The sequence below is a fragment of the Manacus vitellinus genome, unplaced genomic scaffold, assembly GCF_001715985.3.
Source record: "Manacus vitellinus isolate BGI_N305 unplaced genomic scaffold, ASM171598v3 scaffold_6_pilon, whole genome shotgun sequence".
Taxonomy (NCBI): domain Eukaryota; kingdom Metazoa; phylum Chordata; class Aves; order Passeriformes; family Pipridae; genus Manacus; species Manacus vitellinus.
The window spans coordinates 19,256,883-19,282,711 of record NW_021940750.1 but is presented as its reverse complement, the minus strand read 5'-3'; the positions used below and the strand labels follow the sequence as shown (position 1 = coordinate 19,282,711).

The following is a 25,829-nucleotide window of genomic DNA, read 5'->3' as shown; positions in this document are numbered from 1 at the left end:
GAGCCGGCGGCGGCCGGTTCGTGCCGGGGCTGCGGCCGGAGCCCTGCTCTGCGGTGTTGGGCAGGAACGGGCCCGCACCGCTCGGAAATAACAAATTTGTATCATATAGTGTAGTTTGGTGGGGAATATAAACATATAAACGCTCAGATGTCCAGCTGGCGATCAGCTGGTCAGTACGCAGAGCTGACATCGCTACAGTAATAAAAAGTTCTTCGTCCTTTGGACGGAAAGGGGGGCTCCAGCGGAGCGAGTGAGAGCCGGGAGTTTGAATCTGGTGCTTAACAAAGGCACCTTTCTCACTTAAAATAGAGGTACAGACAGGGTTTATCTTATGCGTGCTTGAAAAAAATTGTCACGAGAAATTAGTAAGAAGGGGATGTTAAAATCACACCACTGGTATACTGAGTTACTGCCCCAGTAAAATGCTTTCACCTTTCTAGGTGTGAGGGTTTTTGCCGTAGAAAAGCCAAGCTTTCATTCCAGCGCTCGTGTTACCTGCTAAACTGAGGTTTGACTCGGTTTTAACTGGGAGGAGGTTTTTACGTTTGTTTGTTTATTGAGAAAACGCTCCACACGTAGGACTTTCTTGGCCAAGTTGAATTTAAATGATAGAAATATCTTCCTGTGTTTTGTACTTAAGATGCACGTAGATCCTGCTTTTTCACAATTTACTTTGGCAGGTTAGATAATTTCCTCAGCTTTGAGGTCTTTAAAATGAAAATACTTGCATTCTCTTTACCATGTGTGGGTGCGATCGAGATAAATCTCTCTTTTAAAGATAATAATCAGATACCCTAATATATGGCCTGTAGTCAGCACCTAGGACAGGAAAGCAAGGGTATTACAATTAGGCTATGATGAGTTTGGAAAGCCATGCAGATTTTAGGATAGGAAATGGTTAATATAATTTCCCCTCTGTGCGCATTTGCTTTAGCTGTGAAGGGGGGGGGAAACTGCAGGTGTTTCAGGACATCCTTAGGATGAATTAAACCTTGTGGATGGCCTTCAGAAAACTGACTGCAACTGAGTCATGGGCTTGTCACTGCCCCCCTTTGATTCCGGGGAGATTAGAGAGTAGCTTGAGGCCTCCCTTGCTTCTTTATTTTGAATTGTAGTAAGAGAACTTTAAATGCAATTCCTCGTTGGTTTCACATGAATGCAAATGTGGTGTGTGAAGTCTCACTTTCAGTTCCTCTGCTCTCTTGCACCCAGCAGGTACTTCCTGTGGTGCAGCCCCGATGGTTGAGTGTTACAGACCTTACTTCTGAAAGCACCTCGTTAGTCCCATCTCACCTTTATCTTAATTTATTTCTTGCCCTGTGAATCCTTGGTGTGCCAATCCTAATGGTCTCTTGATTGGTCTTCTCTTGCCTTTCAGGAGCTTTCACTTAACTGTTGAATCTTCGGGAAATGCTGCTAGTATCATAAGTGGAAAAAATACTGAAATGATGGTGGCGATTATCCGATCTGAGACAGATATCACTACACGGGCTTGGAATTTTAAAATAGATAGCATCCGCAGGAGATGTTGCCTCGAGGGGGTTGTTGAAAAACTAAATAGGTTTTTTCCCTCACTAAAATAAGAGACTGTCAAAATTAAAAGCGTCGTGAGAAGGCTTTTGGTTACACTTCTTTCTTTTGAAAAAAGATTCATTCTCCATCGCCTTATATGAAATCTGTACAAGGACATTTGCTTTATGAAGTTCATTTCACAGATTCTGTGTGCACAGTGTAACTCAGGACTGCGGTAAAATACTACACATAAGTAGTTGTTTCTCCAGTACCTGGTAGATTAGTATAATTTTGGTGGTAAGCCAGAGGTGAAAAGTTACCAAGTTGGATAGAATTTTGCATTGCTGTACTTTCTTGCTGTCTCCAAATCATTTACATGCTGCTCTTTTGTTTTGAAATGAATAATGCATGATTGGGGAACACAGGGTACCTGGTTATAACAGCAGGCTTTTTTTTAATGAGCTTTTTAAAATGTGTGTGTGTGTGCGTGGGATTTACATTAAACACTTGGCCCTTTTTTCAGATTTAGTTTCAGATTAGACTTGTTTTTCCCCCTCAAACTGTTTAGGTTTTTTTCTTGCAGAGTAACTACCAATAACTATTTAGTTGGCATGTAGAACACTGGGTTTCAGTTCTTTAAGTAGATTTTTGAGATTGAAATGAGTTGGGAAGGAACATGAACTTGTGCCAAATTGCTGCTTGGTTCTTACTGTGACCACCTAACATCTAAACTGGAGGCATTGTCACCTGCCTTATGCTTTGTTTTGTCTAAGGAAGGACTGCAGTCCAGTCACTTAATTTCTCTGCTTCTCTTTATTTATCTGCAACTCAAGGGTAATGAATAATTCCTTCTTGTTTTTGCTATATGTCACTGTACAAGGGATAGCTATTGTAATTTCCAAAATAATGGAAACAGCAGGGCTTTTAATTTATCCAGTGGCTGAATCACTGTAAATGTATTCCTTTTGTAATTAAGTTTAGAACAGGACAGTTCTTTTGTAACTCCTGTCAGCCCTTATGATAGCTTTTTGAGAAGTTCACAAAAGTTTCCATCTTTTACTTCAGAACTGGAGAGGGACAAATCTACTTTTGTGATGCTGTTTCTTAACTGTGTAACGTTGTTGTGGAGTTTTAAATTTATTATTACAGTAACAACCCTCCTTGCAAGAAAAAACACCTACTTTAGATGGCTCTAGAATTCCTTGAGGATCTACAATATTGCAGAACCTAAGAAAAGTAATGACTAAAAGTAATTCTAAATGCTCTCTTGGCTAGAGGAGAGTGATGTGTGGGTTTGCCACTAAAAGCATTTTCTGTGCAACACGAAATTGCTGATTTCTAAGCAAATCTTATATGTTAAGAAAAATATAGAAAAATAGAAATATTTTTATAAAGTACATAAAAATACAAAAATATATTGGATTGACCTTTACTAATTCTGAGGGAATTAAGGAAATAACAACTTGTCCACAACTTGGTTTGAAAACGACTGATAGTATTTTCTAACAAGTATTCCTGCTGGCAGCCAGTGTTACCATCCAGAAAGGTACGTTCTAGGTCTGTCTAATATTTGAGGTAGAGCTCAAGTTGCCATAAACTTTATTTTGTGTGTGGCAGCATATTACTCCCAAAATATTGCTTTAATAGCATTGGGGCCTTGATGAGCTCTGAAAATCTGTCATTTATTTAATTAAAAGGTACTAAAGTAGCATTTATAGTGATCTGTATAACTCTTCCATGAGTTATGTTTATGACTGAAATTGAAGGAAAATAACAGTGTATTACTGTTTAAACAGCTGATGTTCTACTTATTATTTAAAAAAATGCTGTGGGTGGGCATGATGATGTTGTTTCTTAGATCCTCATGGTCTGCACCTTCTCAAACTGATCTTTTAAAACTAAGTTCTGGAAAGCAGGTGGGAGGGAGACGAACTTCGTGTGAGTCACTTGAGCGCATACAGCAGCTAATAAGCAACTGGTGATCGTTCAGTAGGAAAATCCTGTGTTCTTTTATGTAACTTGGAATCCCAAAGCATAGTCTCTCCTATTCTTCCTTCCTTGCTTACAAAGGAAGATAGGGAAATAGTGACACACACCTCCCCCCACATCTCCTCTGCAGTATGTTAAATTGTGTGTCTTGTTTGATTTTTGCTGTGGAAACATAAATGCAGATTACTGTAAAACTGTGGTATCTTGGCGAAGTATGGTATCTATCTCGGAGTTGCCAAATATTGGTGAATTGCTCAAAACAGTAGACTGCATCTGTATTTAAGGTTTTCTAACTACTCTCTTCTATTGAACTGACCAGGCAGCTGGAACTGGCAAAAACTGGTATAATAATACAATATGTGCCTTACTGCTTTGTTCATCTTAAATGTAAGCAAGTACCTTTTGTTCTTTTTTTGACTGGTTATCCAAAAAGACCAACCAAAACTGAAGATGTAAGAAGCTTATTACTTATAGTGCACTTTTTGAGCTAGTAGAAAATAAATGGTTTAGAAATCCCTCCAAAACACATTTTTCCCCAGCTGTATGTATGGATACTACACAGAATTAAGATACCATTATTACTTTTAGCAAAAGATGACAATTAACTTCTAAATAATTTTATTTAAATAATTTTATTTAAATAATGATCACTTTACTGACTCTCTGAAACAAAGATGAGATGTGAGCTGAATGCGATAGAGGTTGTGTGACAGTGCAAATAGTAGCAAAAATCTAACATTGTGTTGAACTGTGATTGGATTTCTTGATGGTAATAACTGTGCTGTGAGTGGCAAAATAATTGGATGTTGTCATTGTTTAAGTTTTCAGGTGGAGAACTTTGCTGCGTGTCTCTGTAGTGCATGAAATGGCGGTCAAATAGATGTAGTAAAAATGTGTGGGATACTAGTAATTAGTGTTTCATGTGTTGTGTAGTTTGGTAGTCCTCAAATTAATATCTGCCTGTGATAGCATTTGCTGGGGGTATGAGTAGCACCTGTGTGTGATGTGAATATGCAGGTGGTTCAGAACTGTTCTGAAGATTGCATTTTGGCTCTTAGCTCTCAGAATTAAGTCACTGAGATCAGAAGATAAAGGCTTAATTATAGCATGGCTGTGAACACTACTTTTCAGACCAGGTGGAGGTTTCTGATACTTCTTCTATCACACCAGACTGTCTCTTACAGCTTTTGAGGAAAGCAGAGCCCAAAATACTCTTGGTGGTGTTGTGGTGGTACCAGTGCTTTAGGTTTCTCTGCCAAGGTTACTCTTTAGTACGATCAGGCATTGTCTTAGTCAGACTTGTAGAATATTGATCGTGTGGTAGAGACTCAGTTTATTTTAGCGTATCATCAGTACAGTAGTCCTGTATTTAAAATAATAAATATTAAATTGTTAGAATTTCAGAAACAGTTGTAAATTCTAGGTATTTTGCTCCACTATTTGTCAGACTTCATATGAAGTTCACGGATCTTGCTATTAAGTTGTTGTTCACCAATAGAAGAAGAGTACTAGGTGCAACAGTAGATAGCTTTCAGGAAATCAGTGTACTGTTATTGAATACAGAAACTTCAAAACGGGTAAATTATGATTTATGCTAGATACCAATTACAGACTGCAGTTCATACTTAAAAACATTAAACTTGGCTACCTAATACTTTTTCCCCCGCTCCTTTTGGTAGAATATGAAATTGTACTGTGAATGAAGTGAACTGTACCAGAGCTTCCCTATGCTTTGAGCATTGTAATTGTATTGCATTTTACTCAAAGCTGATCTGAAATATTAGCATATGATTTGTAAGCCAGAAGAAATAAGAATGTATGGTAACTCCCTTAATTGGCATCCATTGTTTAAGATTAATTTAATTTATGTATCCATTTGTGATGAAACTGGAGTTTCTGCCATGTTAATTATCAATTGTAGACTAGTCCTTTCGTGTTAGGAGTAAATTAATTTACACCATATATAAATAAAAGAAATGTTGACCCAAAATTTAGTCAACTAAAAAATTAATAATCTTAAAAGCAAACGTCATACAGCTGCTCTAAAACTGCAGTCATTTTCATATCTCTTGCTCAATCTGTTTTAGGAATAGAAAAGATGCATGTCAGAAAAATAAGCTGTACTAGGGAAAGGAAAAGTGACTGTCCAGTGTACTGTCTGATGTCCAGCATATACTTAGAGGTTCTTCTTTCACTCTTTTTAGGTATCCTTTCTAAAAGTTAAAGCTGTATGTCATGGTAGACCACTAACCCTCACTGATAGGAAATATTAGAGCAGCTTCCCCTACTTTGATATAACAGAAATTAGATACTGATTATGGCGTGGGGAGCTTTCGCTACCCCTGCCTGAGGTTTGTGATGCCTCAGTTGAGGCAGGTTTGGGCTCCCATTTGTAAACCAGCTGATGTATGTAAGTGCTCAGAAAGGGTTCTTTGTGGTTGTGTTCTACTTGGGCATTCAATGCGGTGTTAAATGTTAAAAGAAATAAGTATTTGATGTTTTCATCTGTGATACTCAACACACATGTTCTGAGGGTTAAAAATTGCACAAAACCACTGCTAAAAGTTTTCTTTGTGGTGCTGCTGGCCTGCTGAAAATACTGTGGTGACTGAAAACCAGCATTTGCTATTACAGCTGGTTCAGCAGTTCATGTAGTCCTCTTCCCCTTTACACTTCAGTCTCATTTTCTGTGCTTCCATGTGTGCCTGTATTCTAGGACAGTAGGAAGGTTCCCAATACAGACTGTGTTCCATATAATAATGGGTTCTTATTGCCTGTACTTGTCTTATCCAGAATGATTTCTCACGTTGTTTTAATTTTGTGTACAGATTCCTTTTTATTTTGTTGTTTTGTAGGAACCTCCAGAAGTTAAGTCTTTTTGGGGATATAAGCATTCTGCAGCAACATGGAAGTATATCAAATACATACCTTGGAAAGGTTGACCCGGATGGCAAGAAGATTAAGCAGTAAGTTATATTTGTGAATTATCAAACACAGTAAAATAATAAAAATAGGTAATGAAACACAGATTTTCATTTCTAAAATACAAGACTGAGAAAGCTTTGAGTTTTTTAACAGGATGAGAATCTAAATTCTTGTTTCTGCTATTTACATGAAGTAGTCTGGTTTTGTGGCTGTTCTGGGTTTTTTTTCTCCCTTGTCATCAAGGTGAGAATCCTTTCTTTCCTCTTTTCATTGTGTTCTAGAAATAATATTATGTTAATGGCACAAAGGGAGAGGAGGGCTGAGAGGTTGTTGTTACCAGCACCTCTACTATTGCTGTACATGGAAAAAAATTAGAAAAGGAAGTAATTGTATTGCACAAGAGTAAAAAATACGTTTGTGTTTATGTTCTCTTTCAAGTTTACTTGCTACAACTGATTTCTAGTTGTATCTCAAAACTAGGTTATGTGTTTGCACAATTCTTGGAAGATCACAGCTCACAATGTGCTTGTTTAGTTCAGAGGTGTATTTTAGCTTGCCATAATTACATTATGATACAGTCCTTGAATGCTTATAATGAGAATAGTTATTTGTTCTTCTTTGGAAAAGGTTAAATACAGTGTAAAAAGCTACTGATTTGTGGAATAAATTACCACAAAGGGAGTGATGCTAACTTAACTATTTTAGCAGTTCTGCTAAAACTTCCTATATAATAAAAACTGAATACTGTAATTTTAATTTGTGTCAGTTTAAACATCTTTCTCCCAGTGACTTGAGAGTGGAGTAAGTACAGCCAGTCTAGATCTTTACTAATTTTTGTTTTGAGCGATTTTTAGAACTAAAATAGGTATGTTGTCAGATCAGTGTATGTATGTGAACACAATTGTCAAGTGTTTGGTTCTGACCTAAATTTGCAAACCAGTGCAAATACAGCTGTGAGTCACATACTGTGTCTTTGTTATCTGTTATGTTTAGAATGCAGAACTCAGAACAATTTGCAGTTCTGTCTAATGTAGGTACTGTAGTGCTGTGTGCAGGTAAAAGGCTGATTCAGTAGAAGCTCTTTTATTTCATATCCTTTGTGAAAATGTAAATACATAACCAAATCTTTGCCAAGGGGCTTGAAGAGAGCCATCTAAGCAGATGTTTACTCAGCTGAGCACGTGGTTAAATGTTTCTTCAAATTAGTCTGCACATTTTGGGAGCCATAAACCCTTCCAAACTCATTATTTAACTTGATGTTAGTCTTTTAGGTGAGTATTGAACTTTGCACACTTTTGAAAGAGGAAATAAATGCTACCTGTTTTTTGTTTGGTTTGTTTTGGTCTTCGTTTTTTGGTTGGTGGGGTTTTTTTGTTTGGTTTTTTTTGGCTTTTTGCTAAAATAAAACAATATACTTGGGACCTGCTAGTTCTTGTCTAAATTAAAGATGGCAGTGTTTTATTCGGTTGTCTGAAGTTTATCAGCACTAGCATCAGATTTACTTCAGAAAGTAAATCTTTATAGCTTCTTAGCCTTGTCTTTTGCACTTGGGATTTGCACCAGTTAAGTTGCAAAGCATGGATGCTGATAACACTGAAAGATATAAGCAACCTTTGAAGACAGTGCTGTTGGTAGTTGAGGATTTTTGGAACCTGTATGGTGATAAACTTCACTAGCTGTTTCAGGAACTCCCTGCAATTAAAGCAGTAAGGGAAGAAAATGTGATGTTTCCTTAAATCTTTTGCATTGATCTGAGTGTAACAGACTGCAGGTGGAATCTCAGCTATCACAGATCCAGTAGGATGCTTCCCCAGGTTAAGACTAAGGGTTGTCCTGAGGCAGAGGAAGCTTTGGTTTGTGTTTTCAAAAATACTTTTGTGGTGATCAGTATGAGTTTGTAATGTAATGCTTGTTCTTTTTCTGTGTAGCATGTGTATCCCCTGGTTACTTCCTAAAACTGTCTTCATAACTCTGTTCCTTAGTGTTGGGAAACTCAGTGCAAACATTAAATTTGTCTTATGTTGAACAAAGGGTAGTTGTTTAAAATTTTGGCTTTCTGAAATCTGCTTCTCATGATTGATCTCTATGGTCCAGGTAGTTTGGTTTCCAAAAGAACCACTTTAGCCTGTGTTAAAAAAACTATTTTTATTGCTGATGGCTTCCATATGGACCTTGCTAGTTTGTTTGCTTCCTGTCCAGGGCCATGGATGTGCTTCAGTACTGGTTAGGACTGGTTTTGGGGCTTTAGCAGTAACTTGGCCTATCTAGTCAGGCTTTAGTCTGTCTTCTGGATGAAAGCGCTATTTGGGGCATTAATTGTGAAAGTAAATTATTTTGAGTTTTTTATTTTTAAAAGAGTTTGCTTCAGTTTAGTAATTTGCAGGTTTCAGGTCGATAGTAAAAAAACCACAATTGCCGCTTACAGGGAGCAAAGGGGAACTGATTAAGCTTGTTGAGACATCAGTAGGTTATATTGCTTTTTTGCGTATGCTGAGTTCTGCTTGTATTTTCTGTTATATGCTCAAACTTAGTTTTATAAGTGAGCTTTGAAATAGTTGTGTGTAAGTTGGGATAAATGTTGTACTACATGTTAGGCAGTTGAAGGTAATATGAAAATAAGGTAGGTGTTAATTTCCAAGAATTCACATGATGTGTCTAAATTTCTAGGACACGGTTCAGACTATTACAGCAAACTCCAGTTAGATGCAATCTGTTTATGAAAAATAGAATGTACTACAGGGGAGGGAAAAAAAACCTGCTAAGGACTTTAAAAAATTTATTTGAAATACGTTAAAATGAATGACCATATATAATGCTTTCTGTCTGGCCTTGTATAAAGCAGATATTAAAAACAATCCAGAAATGATTTCTGTTAAATACTCTCTACTGACATGTTTGATCTCTTTTTATTAACTTTCTCCAGTTCTTAGTTAATTTTTCTTAGGACTTACAGGTAGTTAGACTAGCAGTACAAATCTGAATACTTGTATAAATACTTCTGTGCTTGCATTAAGAAGTTGATATGTAGATCACGTTAAATCAGTATCTCTCTTTTAAAAAGTTTAATGCAATTTCCACTGGGGAGAGAACCCACTCTACAGCTGCAGAGTTCTGTATCATATTTCTTTTTATTAAATTGTGCAAGTACTAGAACAGTATTCTTCAAAGCTCAGATGTTTGAAGTTGTATGAGAACCACAATTTAACAGATTTTTAGTGCAGCGAGACACATAAATGGTAGTATACTACTGAGCAACTCAAAATTATCTTTAATAATTCTGTAAAATATTACAAGCACACTATTAAGATTGACTACCTGGGCTATTACAAAATGAATCCTACCACTGCTGCAGCCATTACAGAACCTTTTGTAGATGTGTGGTGAGGGAGTAGGGAAGGGTGTTTGGAAGAAATTTGAGAGGTTGCTGTGGTAGAATCTTTTTCTTTGGGGGACTGTGAGAAAATCTACCTTCAGTATAAGCATTGACAAGAACAGTTATGAAACAAACATTGCCAGGATCAAACAAGGCTCATCTGAACCATAAAAGAATTTAGGAATAAAATAGAAAAATTACACTGTCTGTGAGTCTCACCCTTTGTTAAAAACTGTGTTTAATTTATGTCACAGTTGCCAGTCCTCAATTTGAAATAAATAAATATTTGGAGAAATCTAGAAAAATCAAAGTATTCTGACCTGATGACTATATAGGCAAAACCTTGGGAACTGACATGTTCAATAGATAAATACAATAACCACACAAACTTTTCTACTTAAGAGAAGTCAGGCCTTACAAACTCAGTACCTTCACAGGAGAAGGAAGAAAGCACATGCAGGCAAGGGAGGGGATGAAAGGGTCCAAAGAAGAGCAACGAGGCTGGTGAAGGGACTTGAGCACAAGTCCTATGAGGAGAGGCTGAGGGAGCTGGGGTGGTTTAGCCTGGAGAAGAGGAGACTCAGGGAAGATCTCATCACTCTCTACAACTCCCTGAAAGGAGGTTGTAGCCAGGTGGGGGTTGGTCTCTTCTCCCAGCCAGCTGTCAGTAAGACAAGAGGGCATGATCTCAAGCTCTGCCAGGGGAGGTTTAGGTTGGATATTAGGAAGAAATTCTTTACAGAGGGTAATCAGGCATTGGAATGGGCTGCCCAGGGAAGTGGTGGATTCTCCGTCCCTGGAAGTTTTTAAGATGAGACTGGATGTGGCACTTGGTGCCATGGTCTAGTAACCACGGTGGTAGTGGATCAAGGGTTGGACTTGATGATCTCAGAGGTCCTTTCCAACCCGTCTGATTCTATGATTTTGTGATTCTATGAATAAAGATTTGCAGAGGGAGAGAGGACTAATCTTTGACTTCTTTACAACAGAAGGAGTATGGGGCATCAAAGGTAGTAGATGATGTGTTCAGAGCAAGCAAAAGAGGGGGGAATCACACTGCAAAGTTCTTTATTATTGGATGTTATAGTTGCTAAACGCTTACTCAGCTAAGGGAGGAACCTGGATAAATTTGTAGAACTGAAGTCTCTGAGAGTTGCAAAATATATAAAGCTGCCTCTGGCTCAGGAGATCTGAGTTATAAAGTTTTGGAAACTAGAGAGATATTTGAGAAATATCCCTATGTGCTTTCCTTGTTCTGTCACCTTAAGGTGTTAGTGTTTCTCTCCTGTCAGTTGGGATACTGGGCTAAACTTTTGATTTTGTCTGGACATTATCTTCGTTAAAGTTACATGTATGAGAATAAGAACTTTACAATGTTGTTTTGCTTAGATGTATAAAGTATACACATATTGATAGCAATAAAGGAAAAAGTGTTCTGTGCAAAAACATTATCTGAGGCGCAAAGATTTCTGCTAATTTTGTACTGGAGGTGTTTCTATCTTATTTCTTAATGTTTCATGGGACTGTCATAGCCTGGCTCAACCACTTCCCTTTAATGCTGATCTTTCCTTCTGGCTGCTGTTGGAGATGAAATGTTCATCTGCACATGTGTCCTAATATGCTAAAAGAACACTTGTCATTTGGGCAGGAGGACTCTTTTGAACCTTAGCAGCTGTGGGATGAAGACTGGAAAAATAATTATATGAAGAAAGTTTGTGAAGTTTGACTGTACTGTTTTCATTTAATATTAAAAATTTAAAATAATTCTGTTGCCTTTTTGAATGGATATCCCACATAAAGAACATCTCTTCACTAAAAGAAAAGTGGGGGTTAGGAGAGGTGGGGTGCATCTGAGTAAGTGCATAATGATCATTGGCACTGATAATTTGAGATTGAAATGCTCCTGGGTCCAAGTTGTTTTGGTAAAACTTGAACCTGTTGGCACTTGAAAATCCAGTTAGCTGCACATTTGGAATTATTTAAGGAATATTCTTATATGTTTCTTCTTTACCATTTAATGAACAAGGTCAAGCAAGTAGTTTCAGATCATTCTAACTTATGCTCGAAGTCAAATTTCTGCCACCTTTAATTGAAAATTACTTTTTTTTTCTATATTGAATTTGCAGTTCTAGAGAGGTTAGCAAATAGGAAGAGCTGTTTTTAAAAACAAGAGCTGTGTTCTAAAAGCATTACAGGTTTTCTTATTTGCATAACCTTAAAATGTATGTGGGAGGGTGTTAAATACATGCTGGAAAATACATGAAGTGAAGGTTCATGGTGTGCCACTGTTTTTGAAAGACAAAGTACATAATTTCTTTCAAGATAGTTAACAATTTTAACCTTTTAAGTGCAGCAAAGGTTAAATTGCTGTGGGAGGTCTGCAGTCAGGTTATAACATTTTGTAGTTCACAAGAACCATAATAATAGGACCTTTTTGCAGAATAAGGCTGTAAATAAAAGAATAATAGTTCTTGAATAAAAAAAAAATTGAATGATATGCAATTGGTAAGACTAAACCATGTTTAATAGGATCATTGTCTGTTTTGTTTACTTGCAGAATCCAACAGCTGTTTGAAGAGATATTAGGCAATAGCAGGCAATTGAAATGGCTGTCTTGTGGGTTAATGCTGCAAATAGTAACTCCCACATCACTGTCCTCCTTATCAAACCCCATAGCCAACACCATGGAACATCTGAGCTTATTGGACAACCACATCCCTGGTAATACCACTCTTATCACTGCGGTTGAATTGGAGCGCTTTGTGAATCTGCGTTCGCTCGCTTTGGATTTCTGTGATTTTACAGCTGAAATGGCAAGAGTCCTGGCTGACAGCAACCATGTGCCTTTGCATCGACTGTCTCTCCTGGTCCACAGTGTTTCCATAATGCACAAGTCGTTGGACAATATGCCAAAAGATGAGAATTGGCAGGCGCTGACTCGCAACAGCACTAATCTTCGGGTCTATATAATGGCTTTTGATGTCAAGAGTGATGATATGTTAAGGATTCTTAAGCCCAGTATCCCCTTAGAGAGGATTCACTTTGACAGCTATGTCACTTGTGTTTCAGGGGCTGTTGTTGACCTCATATCCAGGCAGTATGACAAGTTCCTCACTCATTTTATACTAATGAATGATGTGGTAGATATGTCTGCCTTCCCAGATCTTAGTGACAACCGGAATGAAGATCCACTTGTCTTATTAGCCTGGAGGTGCACAAGACTGTCTCTCCTAGCTGTTCATGGTAGGTAATGCCTTGCACAGGTATAGTATGTGACTTTTTAAATGCTTTCAACAATTCAGCCTTTCTAATCTTAGTGTATTTTAGTGCAGTGGTGTTCCAAAGTCTGCTGCAGAGTTACTATACATGCTGTTGTTGAAGGTGTTTTATTTTATGAGTTTTAAACATACTTGTAGCTTTCTACTTGTATTGAGAAGTCACACAGAATTTTATTAGAGTTCTCACAGAAATGAGGATAACTAAGAACTCAGTGTTCCAGGAGGCTTATCCTAGAAGTGGTCTGCACTGTGTGAGTTCCACTAAGTGACTGGTTATGTGAATGTGAACACTGAAAACATTTGCTGTTTTACTATGAGCTCATATGCTGGTAAGATTAGATGATTTTGCTTCTTGTTGATAAATAACATGGGTTGAGTGCCCCAAAGCAGAGGGGAAGAAGTTTCTTACCAGTTTGGTAAGACTTTACCAGCAGATGAAGACTAAAAAACTGTAATGTAGAGGAGGTTGCCTCACTGAGTACACTGGTTTCACTAGTAATACCAGAGATACGTTTATCCCACCTATTTATTTACCATATAATTGCAAATAGATTTTAACGAGTGTGCACTTGTATTTAGCTCTGTCATCAATACAACACTTGCTAGAAGTTGCAAGCAGTTTGGCAAATTTTAAGGCACCTGAAACTGAAATAATGCAGAATAATGCTTTTTGTTTGTGCTGGAATCAGCTTACCAAGACAAAGTTTGCTGATGCATGAAGGCGTTAAGTGATGACTGTTACTGTGTTGCATAAGAATGAATGTGTTTCTTCAGAGTGCTTTGGGGAGTTAATCTCCAGTCATTCAGCACAAACAGGAGAGACCTTCAGCAGAGGGAGATGTAGATTCGTATTTCCATTGTTTGAAGTCAGAAGAAGTTCCTGCTGTATTTGCTCTCTTTTTTTGGTCTTCTACTGAAAAATCATTGCAGGGTGGGGGGGAGCAGGGAATGATGATCAAATCAGCTCTCTCTCCTTTATAGTTTCCAGGAGTGACAGATTTTGGATACTGGTACACAACCATACCACTCTATATGTGGATTTCAGTAGTTTCTTTTAACATTTGTATACTACTTTGGGACCTTTTTTAAAAAAAATTATTTGCTACCTTAATCCTCCTGCTGTGGGGAAGTCCTCTCATATATTATCTAACTTTAAAAGCTTGTAAAACATGTAAACATAAGCTAGTGTAAATACCATTTAATATCAGCATATTCAGTAGAAGGTATTAGTCTGTGCAGAGCATTGGGAAAGCAAACATCTTTGTTGGTTCTGTCTAGCAAATGGTTGTTGCTACATGTTTCTTTGGGGAGATGCTGTGTCTGCCAGGGGGAGAAGGGCCAAATATCACCTTGCTGTTATGTTTGGATTCAGATTCTTTACCCTTTTTTCCCCCCTCCTTGCAGCAGAAGCTAGCTAAGCTGCTTATAAATGCCTCCTGATCTTTTCTAAGCTGTGAATATGACTCCTCTAGTACTAGAGCATGAACATCTTTCTTTGAGAGTAGCAACTGTAGGAGGAACACTACTAGGAAGAAATATCTGAAATGCTGTGATGCCTCAGTACAGCATCTTAGCCTCATGCTTGGGTTTTCTGAGGTTTACTATATAATGTTTTTTGGCTCTGCTTGTCATATTACACTGTCAAGCTTCCTTCAGGAAAAGGTGATGGTTTTGACCAAGGTGCCATAATTCACTTTTAATGAAAGTTTCTTCTTTGGTTTCTTCTCTGGTCTCCTGAAGTAGTTGTTCTTCAGTTTCCAAAGTTCTCAGACTTTTTGTGTGTATGTGTGTGTTCCCTCTTTTGGTATCAGTTTGCTCTGGAAATAGCTTTGATTTACATCTAGTTTTGGCTGCCACTGACCAAAAGAGGAAGGGAAAACATATGCTTAAGGACACTTTTCTTCTTGGGTGCCTCCAGATTTTCTTTTGTGGGAAGTCATACTGTCTTTCCACCAACGTAGCAAGTTCAAAAGCAGAGGAAAGCAGATTGAAGGATTTTAAATACATTCTTGCAGAATGAAGAAAGGATGTAAAGAGTGTGTGGTCATTTGGGATGGGATAAGGACAGTAGGATACTCATAGTGACATGATCTGGCACTGTGTAAGAAACTTGGTACATCAGTGGGAATAGAAGCCTTTTTTTTTTTTTTTCCTCCTCAACGGGAGGACACTTGATGTGGGCTTTTGTGACTTTGTGTTGTAAACATACTAATTAAGTTTCATTCTGTCCATGAGCAGTGCTGAATTTGAAATTTTTGCTAGGAAGACTAAATTATGGTATGCTTATGGTGAATTTGTTGTTCAGTGATACCGGTAGTGAAGTGATCATTCCCTGTTACTTCTGAATACTTAGCTGGACAGAGACTTTTTGGCAGCTGGAAGGTCACTAGGAAATTTCAGGCAAAACTTTTGAGAGTTAATTTAAAATTAGGTTAAGTTGAGAATAAGATAGTTGTCCAGTGCATAGAGGATCTCACCATGAAAGGTTATAGCAAAAGCCATATATCTGACCACCAGGTGGTAAAGAGGACTTAGTCTGAAGGTTTTTTTCCCTTTATTCTTGTGCTTTTTTTCAAGAATTTTGTTGGTAAGTTCCTTTATGATCAAGGTAACTGGAAGGTGTTGTGATCTCCTTCATGTCTTGATAGGAGAGTGTCATCACACAGGGGGGAGTTTTCCATTGAGTTTAATGTCCCTATTAAGGAAGGGACATCAAGTTAAGCTGCCTGTTGACAACTTCACCTGGACAGTTGTGTTGAAGGTGAAGTATCAAGCATATGAAAATTGTGGGAATTCATGCATTCCTAATGGTTAATATACCAGGAATAAGCCATATAGATGTATACAGGCTTCTTTGTTGAAAACCTGCCCTAAGCAACATAGTTAAAGAATGAAGAAAACTGATGAAGTAATAAAGAGAAATTTTCATTCTGGTTTCTTTTACTTTTCTCTATTGTGTTTCTGTAACTATGTCTTATTTTGATACATTTTGATGTAGAGCATGTTAGCTGCACTGTTGGAAGACCAACCCACAGTTAGCTTTTACTTCTCAGCAGCTTAGCTTTCCCAGTTCAAATATTGTGCAGACTGCAGCTTCACTTGGAATCTAAGTGGGCATCTTACCAAGAAGCTTAGCACCTGCAAGAATGATGATAGAGGCAGAAATGAGCCTTTCCTTTTGCAGTGGAAGGACTGATTTGGCAGAGCTCCCCAAAAGGGAAGTTCCCAGACTGACTGGCTGTTGTTTATATCTGAATAAGGAGGAGCTCAGCATTTGCCTTAGCCTGGGCACAGAAAGCTAATAGGTAACTGGGGAGTAGGAATTTTTAAAGAGGGATGCCAATATGTAAGGTGAAGAGAGTGAAGCTTTGTAATTGTGTTTAATCTCAGACAGAAAAACAAGATATATGTAGATTTTATATATATATACCCTACTGTGACCTGGAGAGGCTTCTGGTTTGTGTGTGTTAGTTTTTTGTTTGTTTGGTGGTATTTGTTTTTAACTCTACCTCTAATGCAACAAAAGCAAACTTCAGGGTTTTTTCTACCATACGCAGAGTTTTAAAACAGTCCTTTTATGCATTCACTTAAAATAATTGATTACTCCCTTTTTTCATTCTATTTATACTACAAAGTAGATCACAGGAGGTTTGAAATTGTATATATAACTTGAAGTAGTCCACTGTTCTGCAAGTGGAGAAAAAAATCGATCTAGAAAAGCTTGGTCAAACTACCTGAAATATTTTTATACTTTCTTATTCCAAGTATAAAATGGGGCTTTACCACTTGCAATCAAAAAATCCCCCACCGTGCCCTAGGGGGATTCTGCCAGATGGAAGGTGACAAAATAGATTGGGAAGGATGTTAAGATGGTCAGATATTAAGTTCTACAGTAAGAAAACGCCTTGTAGCAAAATGACAGAGTGACTTTGTTTTTCTTTCCCCCTAGGTTACACTGTTTGGGCTCATAATCTTATAGCAATCGCTCGTCTTCGTGGCTCTGACCTGAAAGTACTGGAAGTCACAGAAGAAAGCATCGATTTCGACCAAGGAGAACTGGCTGATCAGGATGTGGATCCAGTACACAATTTCATTGAGCAAGTGTCTCTCGGATTGGGTCGGCCTTGGCACGCCGTCATGGACATTGAGCTGCTCAGTGTCTTCACTGAGCCAACCCGTCACTTTTACAGAGAGATGCAGAGCTTCAGTGAAGGCATTTAGCTCCTTATTTACAATTCCTGTGGTTACATATGCAAGTAGGGTCCTATTATGTTTTTTCGGTAGTGTGAATTAACCCCTTTTGTGCTGTGTTTAATCAGTATTAGCTATATAGAATTATATATGTGTATTCTACTTCTTGATCAAAGAACGTAGTCGGGTATTGGTTTAGAAGCTGAAAGTGGCAGTGTTTAGGGTTTTCACGGTTAATGGACTTGTCTACCAAACCTTGAGAGATACAGCCAAAGGCTGTCTGAGGTTGCCGGCTAACTTTACTTTACTTGAGTAACTGCATTTTGAATTATTTTGCTATTGGAGTCCTGTGCTCGGGAGCCAGCTGTTTTTAATACCCATATTCATAGTCAAGTGGATTTCTGTGCTGTCATTGTGTGCTTAATCCAGTAGCATGCTGCTTAATAGGCTTAAAGGACGAGAAGTCTCTCCAGGGCTGTTCACTCTAAGACTCTTACCTTGCTTTATTTCACGTGCGGATTCTGAAGCATGACTTAACTCCATTCTCGGCTTTCCTTAGCTGTTAAGCGGCGGTGTGAAACACTAGCGTTCAGGTACCTGCACTTACAGATTCACTCCATAAGCTGTAGTCTTTTGGATTCTTTGCAAACTCCTCCTTGTTTCTTCTCATGTTCTGTCATCTTTCTTAAAAGTTAGCTTTGGGCCAAAGTTTAAAAGGAAAAAGCAAGAATGTGCACTCCGATGAGGTAAACACATAACAGTGAAGACTTCAATACAAAGGTCTACACCTGCAAACAAACATTAGTCGTGAAATCCCTAACAACCAAGTCACTGGATTTTCTCTGTCAGCGCCTGTGTCAGCTGCCAAAGAATAGATTAAAAACGAAGAAGTGCCCACATGCTGGCAGGGGCAGGCCAACTTTTGGCCAGCCAGATACTGCTAGATTGTAATATATAAGGTCGAATTTCGACCTGTGGTACACAGCTGTGCTGTGGCTCAGTCAGCAACCTCAGAACTCTTAACAAACATGCACCTGTTTCACTGTGAATAGTGAATGTAAAGGAAGGAAAGGAAATAAATACAAAGCTTGTTCTATCACAGGTATGAGCTGCTATGATGCATGAAGAACATTCCATGAAGTATGTTTTAAAATCTTGTTATATCTGAGAGGCTTTAGAAGCCGATTTAACTGTTTCAGGGCAACCGCGGTACAGACGTGGTCTCTGTGAGACTTCCACCTGACCCCAGTTTTAAGTGGTACGAATGTTGTGCATTTAATGTTTAAAGGACAGTCTGCAATAATAAAGTAAGTGGCCAACGTGGGTGCCCAGCAGTGCTGAGACCTGGCTGCTATATTGTAAGCTTTGGAAAACACAATTTATGCAACAGATGTCCAGATATGATTCTATTTATGGAAAAAGTTTATATGTGTTTTACAAATGGTTTTACCATCTTATATTAAAATGACCTTTTGACAGGTGTGCGCTGTTTTGTCTCCAGTGAGCACATACCATGCGGATTTTATATGTACATCAGTAGAGTGAATCCACTGGCACAGTGTGTGTATATGCCAGATGTGGTGAGATTTTATCTTACAAATGTGATCAGATAAAAAAAAACTCCTGACAGAAAATGTAAGGAAACCAGCTGAATGTTTGAATTGATGACTGATGTTGTATGGTTTATGTTAAATGTTATATTCTTTTAATCAATGAATAAAGCATTAAAAATTGATCGCTGTATAAAATATTTTATTGTTGTCAGCATGAAGATTTTTAGAATTAAAACGCAACATCATTCATAAGCTGTGTGTAACTGGTAGCTCCCATTGTGTTTAGGTCAGCAGAGGAATCTAAAATAAGTCATACAGTAATTTTTTTTTTTTTTAATTTGGCTGAATTTTGTCAACAATTTTTGGGGTGGTGGAGGAAGGGGAAGGATGCTTTGCTAAAGATCAGACCAGTTAGCACAAACAATATATCATTATATGACCTATTAGACTGATACAGTAAACTGTGGATTGTAGAATATAGAAGACTATTTTTGGGAAATTACTGCATCCATTGCAATTGCTTCAATCAAAATCTAATGTGCTCAAGAAAAATGTGTAGTACTTCTTTGGTGTCCCACTATTAAATAGATTATGAATACCTGCAATGCTTCAGTTTGACATTTTATCCATACTCAGAGTACACAGCTGTGAATTCTGAATGAAAACTGCAGATGTCTGGTCAGCTGTGGAAGAGCTGCTGTGCCCTGCAGTGGCTGACTGTGCTGTGAGACTTGTCAGAGTGGCTGTTCCATGTGTGCGTGCCAAGCACGGACTTCATTCGAGCTCCTGAACTTCATTTTATGATAGTCCAAACTGCTGCCAAGAGTGAGAGTTGCATTGCTTGTTGTTCAAGCAGTTTCTTAGATCTTCCAAATTTGGTAAGCAAGATCATTTACCAACATATTGAAGAGATGCTGTGGGTAAAAAAGATAAGGCAAATACAGCTTTTCATATTCTAGTAAAGTGAAATAAAGGGACTTGGTCTCGCTGCCTTTCCGGGCTCAGCCTCAGGAGTGAGGTTTATGTAGCAGTTAAGTCTGGTAGTGATTGCTCAGCAACATCTGAACCTGAAGTTTGGTTGTAAAGGGTTCAAGATTTCTGGCTTTTTCTGTGCAGCTTCCTGAAGCAAATGGAGCAAATTCTGCATTCTCTGGTTTAAACATAGATGCAGGATGGTGATTTTCTCTCTGTAAGCTACTGCATTTTATGGGTAACTGCTTTACTAACTGGAGTTGGAAGTAACCCATTTGCCTTTCCATTATATAAACAAGGTTTTTTCTCTATTCAGTCTAACCTATTTTATGCTTTGTTTTAATTAACTTAATCTCGAAAGATAAGACGAACAGGAGAAGCAGCTCATCTTACTATGGTAGAGATGTGCAGTTACAGCCAGAATGTTTAATATCAGCTGCTATCAATGAGTGTCCTTTGTTAGTGCTCCAGGTCTGATTTTTTTCATACACTCTGAAGTCTACTCACTGGTTTTGGCTTGTGTTCCAGGGAAGAAGTCAATGTATTTAAATTGACAAGTACAGGGAATCCAGTAAGGCAGGAGTGTGTGGTGAAAGCCACACCTTGAGCAGTGGTTGGAGAAAAGCACCTCTGATTGTTCTCTTGTCTTAGTTTTGTTGTCTGCCTGTGTTTTCAGCAGTAATCTGTATTAGTGATACCAGGATGAAGGATTCAAAATGAAGCATTCTGAAATCAAATGTTAGGAAAGTAAGATGCTCCTAATGTGGAAAGTGCATTTGCTTTTGGAGTGGGCCCTTACAAACTGTGAAATTACTTTGAGCTTGCATAATCCCAAATGGGATTTTACTTCTGTTGTTTTTTCCTGAAGAGATGGCACTGTCAGGTTAGTCTTCTGCATTCTAGATTTAGCTGCAGAAACTTGGAATACAAGCCCTCATCTAAAACTGGGTTGCTTGAGGGTGGGGGAAAAAGAGACTTCCCCACATTCACTTCTGTGTGACCCTTCTCTTAAACATACCTAAATACCTTTTATGGGATACCATCTACCTGCATAAACCTGAGCTTGCTTTCAAATTTGCAAATAAAATTTTGGGCTATTACTGGAGGAGGGAAAAAGTCTGAAATTCTCTCTGCAGGATGATCTAATCCATGCTTGTCCTGCATTGTCTTAGTCCAGCTATCTTTTGTTTTGCCTGCAGCTTCCAGTACCATTGTGGGCAGAGTAGATTGTTTTGGTGGAGGAAGAATTGTTTTTTCAAAGAGTTAACTTGGTTACAAGCTAGAACAAATATTTAACCCATACAGAGAAAATACTGTATTTTCTCAGAAAACATAGGTACATTCCCAAAGAGTTTTTGTAGCCCTTCAGGTGAGTTGGGGAAACAATAAAAAAGGGTTATGGTAGTGTTATCAGCCCAGGACTGTGCTATCCAGTGGTTCTCTGTGCAGGGGTAAGGCTGTAGTTGCCAGTTCTGGTTGTTCCTAGGGCTGATGACAAGGATGAGGGTAAAATCCAGTAATTCCTTTTAGAATCCTGGTGAAGTCTTTCAAGCAAACTTAGAGCAACAACTACTTGGCTAAAAGTGATGCAATAGTCAAAAAGAGTTAATTTGACATGGATGATGCTTTAAAATATCTGTTGTCAGAACTTGTCATTGTACAAAGGCTAATCTAAATGCCTTTGAGGGCTAAAGGAGAAAGGAGAATAAAGAAACTGCAGGTATGAGCCATGAAGAGTTCTGCAGCTGAAAGAAGCCAAGGTGGGAATAATGGTAGGAGCAGGAGTACTGAGCTGCAAAAGAAAAAGCTCCCTTGGCAGACTTGACCGAAGCAACTACAAAAAAAGTAGACTGGAGGTTTTTTGGTAACTTCTAATTATGGGGTGTGGTGGCTGCATTTGTATTAAAGGCTGAAACCGTGTGTTGTGTGTGTGCATGCAAAGAACGGGGACTGGTGGTTGAACTGCTGCTGGGGGTGGATCTTGCTAAAAACATTTTGCTTATTTATCTTAAAGGGTCCTTTAGCAAATGACTGCATTGAGTCCTTACATTGTTTTCAAGCTGCCAGAACAGCCAGCACAGCTTCTACCAGAAGTTTTTAGATTGTTGAGTCATCAGTAAACAGAGCTTGGCTCTGTCTGGAGCCAGCACAGCCCTGGAGAGCCTGTGCCCTGGCTGCAGCTAAGGCACTGTGCCTCTTGTGACAGCCGTTCCTGCAAGGGACACTGCAAACTGGAACCTCACAGGAAGGGGTGAGTGAGATAACACACCAAATGCTTTTATAGACACAAACTTATGTGCAGTTTGCACACAAACAAATGCTGCAGTTTGCCACTTCCTTCTTGTACTTTTTAATTCTGCTTTTGTCCTGCCCAGCTTCCCAAACACTAGTGTTAAAATTTGAAGCCTAATAAACTGAATTCGTGTTGAGACAGTAAAAAAAACCCACCAGCTCTAATTTGGTTTGCTGCAGATGTACGTCTTCAAAGGCCAGGGTCAGTGGTGCTGGAGCATCTCATAGCTATGACTCCTTCCTCCAGGTCATAAAAACCTCTTGTACACATGTTCAATAAAACACTACCCCACTCCAGCTTTTGAGGAGTGATGGGAGAGTTGCTCAGCATTTCCACTTCCCCTTCCCTGCCAGTGTCATGGTAGGACAACTGCCACTTCGTAAAGCTCTGACAGCTGAAAGATCACCTACGAGGTCATTAACAGAGACTGCAGTGGAGCACGATGGTGATTCCTCTTCCCCTACTTCTATTATACCACATTAACAATGACATTGCTTTCATTTTCTGTAGATTTTTATTAACTGTTTCCATTTGTTTTCACATCCTAGTCATAAAGCAGCAAGCACCACTTTTGGCATGCAGAGAGATTCCCTGTACAGGTCAACAAGGACAGAGCAGCTGGACTTTTACAATATGGTTCACATGATTTAATTTTATACACCTCTGAAGAGATTACTCAAGTTAGAAATACTTAATTTAAAATGACTATTGTACAGTGGAAATCACTTATTCACAATATTCATAGTTATTTCATTCTTTATTTACAATGTACTATCCTGAGAATTTTCTCTGTTAAGCTTCAATTTGAGCAAAGTAGTTTATATATACCTAAGTAACAACAGTTACTTAACATAAGGAAAATGCCATTAGGAGAGCACAGAAAGGGTTCAGCACATTCCCCAAATGGCCATCAAGTCTCCTGCTGTGGTTCTGGTTGGTCTACAGCTGATGGATTTGACTGAGGTGGTTCAACTCTATTTTCAGGAGGAGGTGGTGGAGGCAAAAATCCAGGTCGTTGAGGTGGATAGTGAGGATAAGGTCTCATTGGAAATGGATTTCTTACTGTGAAAGAATCAGAGTAGTCCAGTTAATATTAATCACAACAGTAAACACACAGCTGCTCCTCTTGCCCCACATCTTCCTGCTCAGCTAGGCCTACCTAGATAGAAGTCATGTGTTACACTCTGAAGAGACAGAGGTACCAGGAAGGAGGAGACAAAACAATCACTTTTCTCAGTAGTTACCCACAAGAGACTCACAGTAGCAGCTGGTCACTGCCTGCTAATTGGCTGCTCCTGCCAGCATCCCCTTCAGTCCGTAGCAGCCCTTGCCTGCCACACCTTACAGGTATTTGGATGATAAATGGCTTAGTTCTTCACAGATTGCTTGGAGAACAGCAGGAGGCAGAAGGAAATGCTGCCATCTGATACATCTTGCTCCACTAATGCAAACGCTAAGGAAAACCAGTTGTTTTTCCCTTTGCATGGACACTAGCACACCTCAGAGTCTGAGGACAAAACTTCAAGATTTATAGATGAAGCAACTTCTTAAGAAGAAAAGGATTAAGGTAGCCAGCTACTTCTTTTCCTACACCAAAAAAAGAATCCTTTAAATGCTGAACAGGATGTGCGGGTGTATTTTTCAGCCAAAGCTAGTATTTGTAAAAAATCAAGATAACCTGTTGTGGAAAAGGAAGTATACACCACCATGAACCTTAATCAGAAAAGATGTTCCCTGTTAGCTGAATTAAGAAGTAGTATATCCAAATAAAGATGTACATGTTCACCAACTTGAAGTAAATGCTGGCAAAAGCCACGTACTTGGCAGTGGAGGGCGCGGAAGCCCGAAGTCTCGTACTGGAAAACATTCCCGTGGTCCATACATGCCAGCAGGAGGAGGGGGAGGAAAAGGAGGTCCTCGTCTCATGAAAGGTACTGGTGGTGCTCTAGGATCCACAGGCATCAATGGAGGTCTGACTGGAGGGAAAGGTGGGGGCACAAACCCTGAACTGACAGCTTCACTTTCAGGTACCAGTGACTGATCAGGGACTGAGTTCTGCAACACAGTGAAACCAGGGAAGTTAGCTGAGGGAAAGGGAATGTTTCCAACCCCTTCAGGCCCGCTGTCATGTAGGCTGTGACACTAGCTAAGAGCTAGTTCCAACTCTGCCTTAGCTGCAGCATAATCCTGAGCGAGCCTACATAGTCTATGTGCAGTGACCATCAGCTTGACCAGTTTCATCTTTTGGGTTATAATTGATTTTCAACAGGGATTATATCAGTAATACATCAAAGTTAATTCACAAGTCAATAAGTGTTCTGATAAAAGTATACATATAATTTTATAATTTGGACTGCACAGCGCAACATAACATGACCAATGGACTAGAGACAAATGTTTCTAAATATCTTGCAGAAAATTAAAGCTTCTTTTAATCAAGCTTCTTTTTCACTACTTACACTAAGGTTAGAATGATCCTTCATCCCATCTCCGCTTGGTTCTGTTCGTGGACTGTGTTCTGAAGATGCTTGTCCGTCTGTATACGAAAGTTAAATTTAAGTTATTCAGTGCTGTCTTTCTCTCCACCACTGAATTCAGTACTTTTTTTCTGAAATCAGGATATATAGGCAACAATAACAACAAACTGCTGTACCAAGCAACTGCTCTGCAGGCAGAATGAAAAACAACTGAGGAACGCCAAGGTTTGCCTGACTATTTTCTCCAACTTATGTACAAGTTGTAGCTTTTACCAAAGTTTCTTGTGTCCAAATAAGGGTTTTTTTAGAAGTAACAAGTGCCTTTTCCTGGCAGTGCATCTTAACATTATTGTAGCAGTTCTACTTCCCCCTCTCTCCTACTAATAAATTATTTCTGTGGTAAGCTCCACTCTGGGAATGGTTGCACTATGACATGCTCTTGGCATAGAGCTCGACACCAATCCTATTAAAGTCTGACAGAAACAAATTCCCTCCTGGGCTGCCAAATATCAAGGAGACTTTCAGAACATCAGTTTTGGATGAGCACTCGAAAATGATAATAATAATCATCCTCTCATTTGCTGTATTCACTTTATAACTTAAGAGATAAATATGAACTTCAGTGTTTTTACTTTTATACTTCCCTGAGAACAACTATTTTCAGTAATAACTGGAGAAAATTATTAAAGGGAATTGTCAGAGAGTACAATCTGACTGGATATAAATATACTAAATATATATATATTACATGCACTTTCTTTAACAAACAACCAACCCCCAAAAAACCCCAACCAAACAACCCCCCAAACATAAGATTTGAAAAATATTGCTTTTGTTACAGTTCGGCTTGAACAAAGGCAATTATACTAAAAAACACAAGACCAAACCAATACTTTTAACTAGTGACAGAATTTTCCTGTACATATTGTATTTCTACTCCTTGAAAGCAAACAAAGCTCTTTTCTCAATGAACAGATAGCTCTTTTAAAAAAATCTAAATTACTTGTCATTTCAAGCAGGCCCTGCCTTTGTTGATGATATTGTTACTTAACCATATGAAACATTTCAGCTCCTTATGTCACAGAGAGAACAGTCGTGCCTTGATACTTAGGTTCCATAACACTTTCCATTTTAAGTCCTTGTGAAGTTGCTCACAAACTGTCAACCTTTAACTCTCTTTTCTGACAAGAAGTTTCCTGCTTCAGGTACCTCCTCAAGTGGAAAGTTTTTATAGAGTTTGCCACCCCAGCTTAGGAAAATGCATAT

General features: G+C 38.6%; 2 protein-coding genes across 7 annotated transcripts in view; one reads left to right on the top strand and one right to left on the bottom strand.

The window, feature by feature from the left end:
• Window positions 1–6,285: 6,285 nt before the first annotated feature.
• On the top strand, window positions 6,286–19,426 carry FBXO33 (F-box protein 33; the record flags this gene model as incomplete). The annotated part of the gene is made up of 3 exons (XM_018082127.1): window positions 6,286–6,467; window positions 12,357–13,042; window positions 17,027–19,426. Coding segments are annotated over 3 exons (1,140 nt in total), but the record flags the coding sequence as incomplete, so codon positions are not given.
• Window positions 19,427–22,581: 3,155 nt separating this feature from the next.
• MIA2 (MIA SH3 domain ER export factor 2) overlaps window positions 22,582–25,829 on the bottom strand; it is a 37,798-nt gene continuing 34,550 nt past the window's right edge. For all 6 annotated transcript variants that reach the window (XM_018082568.1, XM_018082570.1, XM_018082569.1 and 3 more), the window contains 3 exons: window positions 24,546–24,622; window positions 23,907–24,141; window positions 22,582–23,148 (listed from right to left, as the gene is read on the bottom strand). In XM_018082568.1, the coding sequence (XP_017938057.1) occupies window positions 22,997–23,148; window positions 23,907–24,141; window positions 24,546–24,622 (464 nt within the window). In that variant the 3' untranslated portion in view covers window positions 22,582–22,996. The remainder of the gene's footprint in view (window positions 23,149–23,906; window positions 24,142–24,545; window positions 24,623–25,829) is intronic.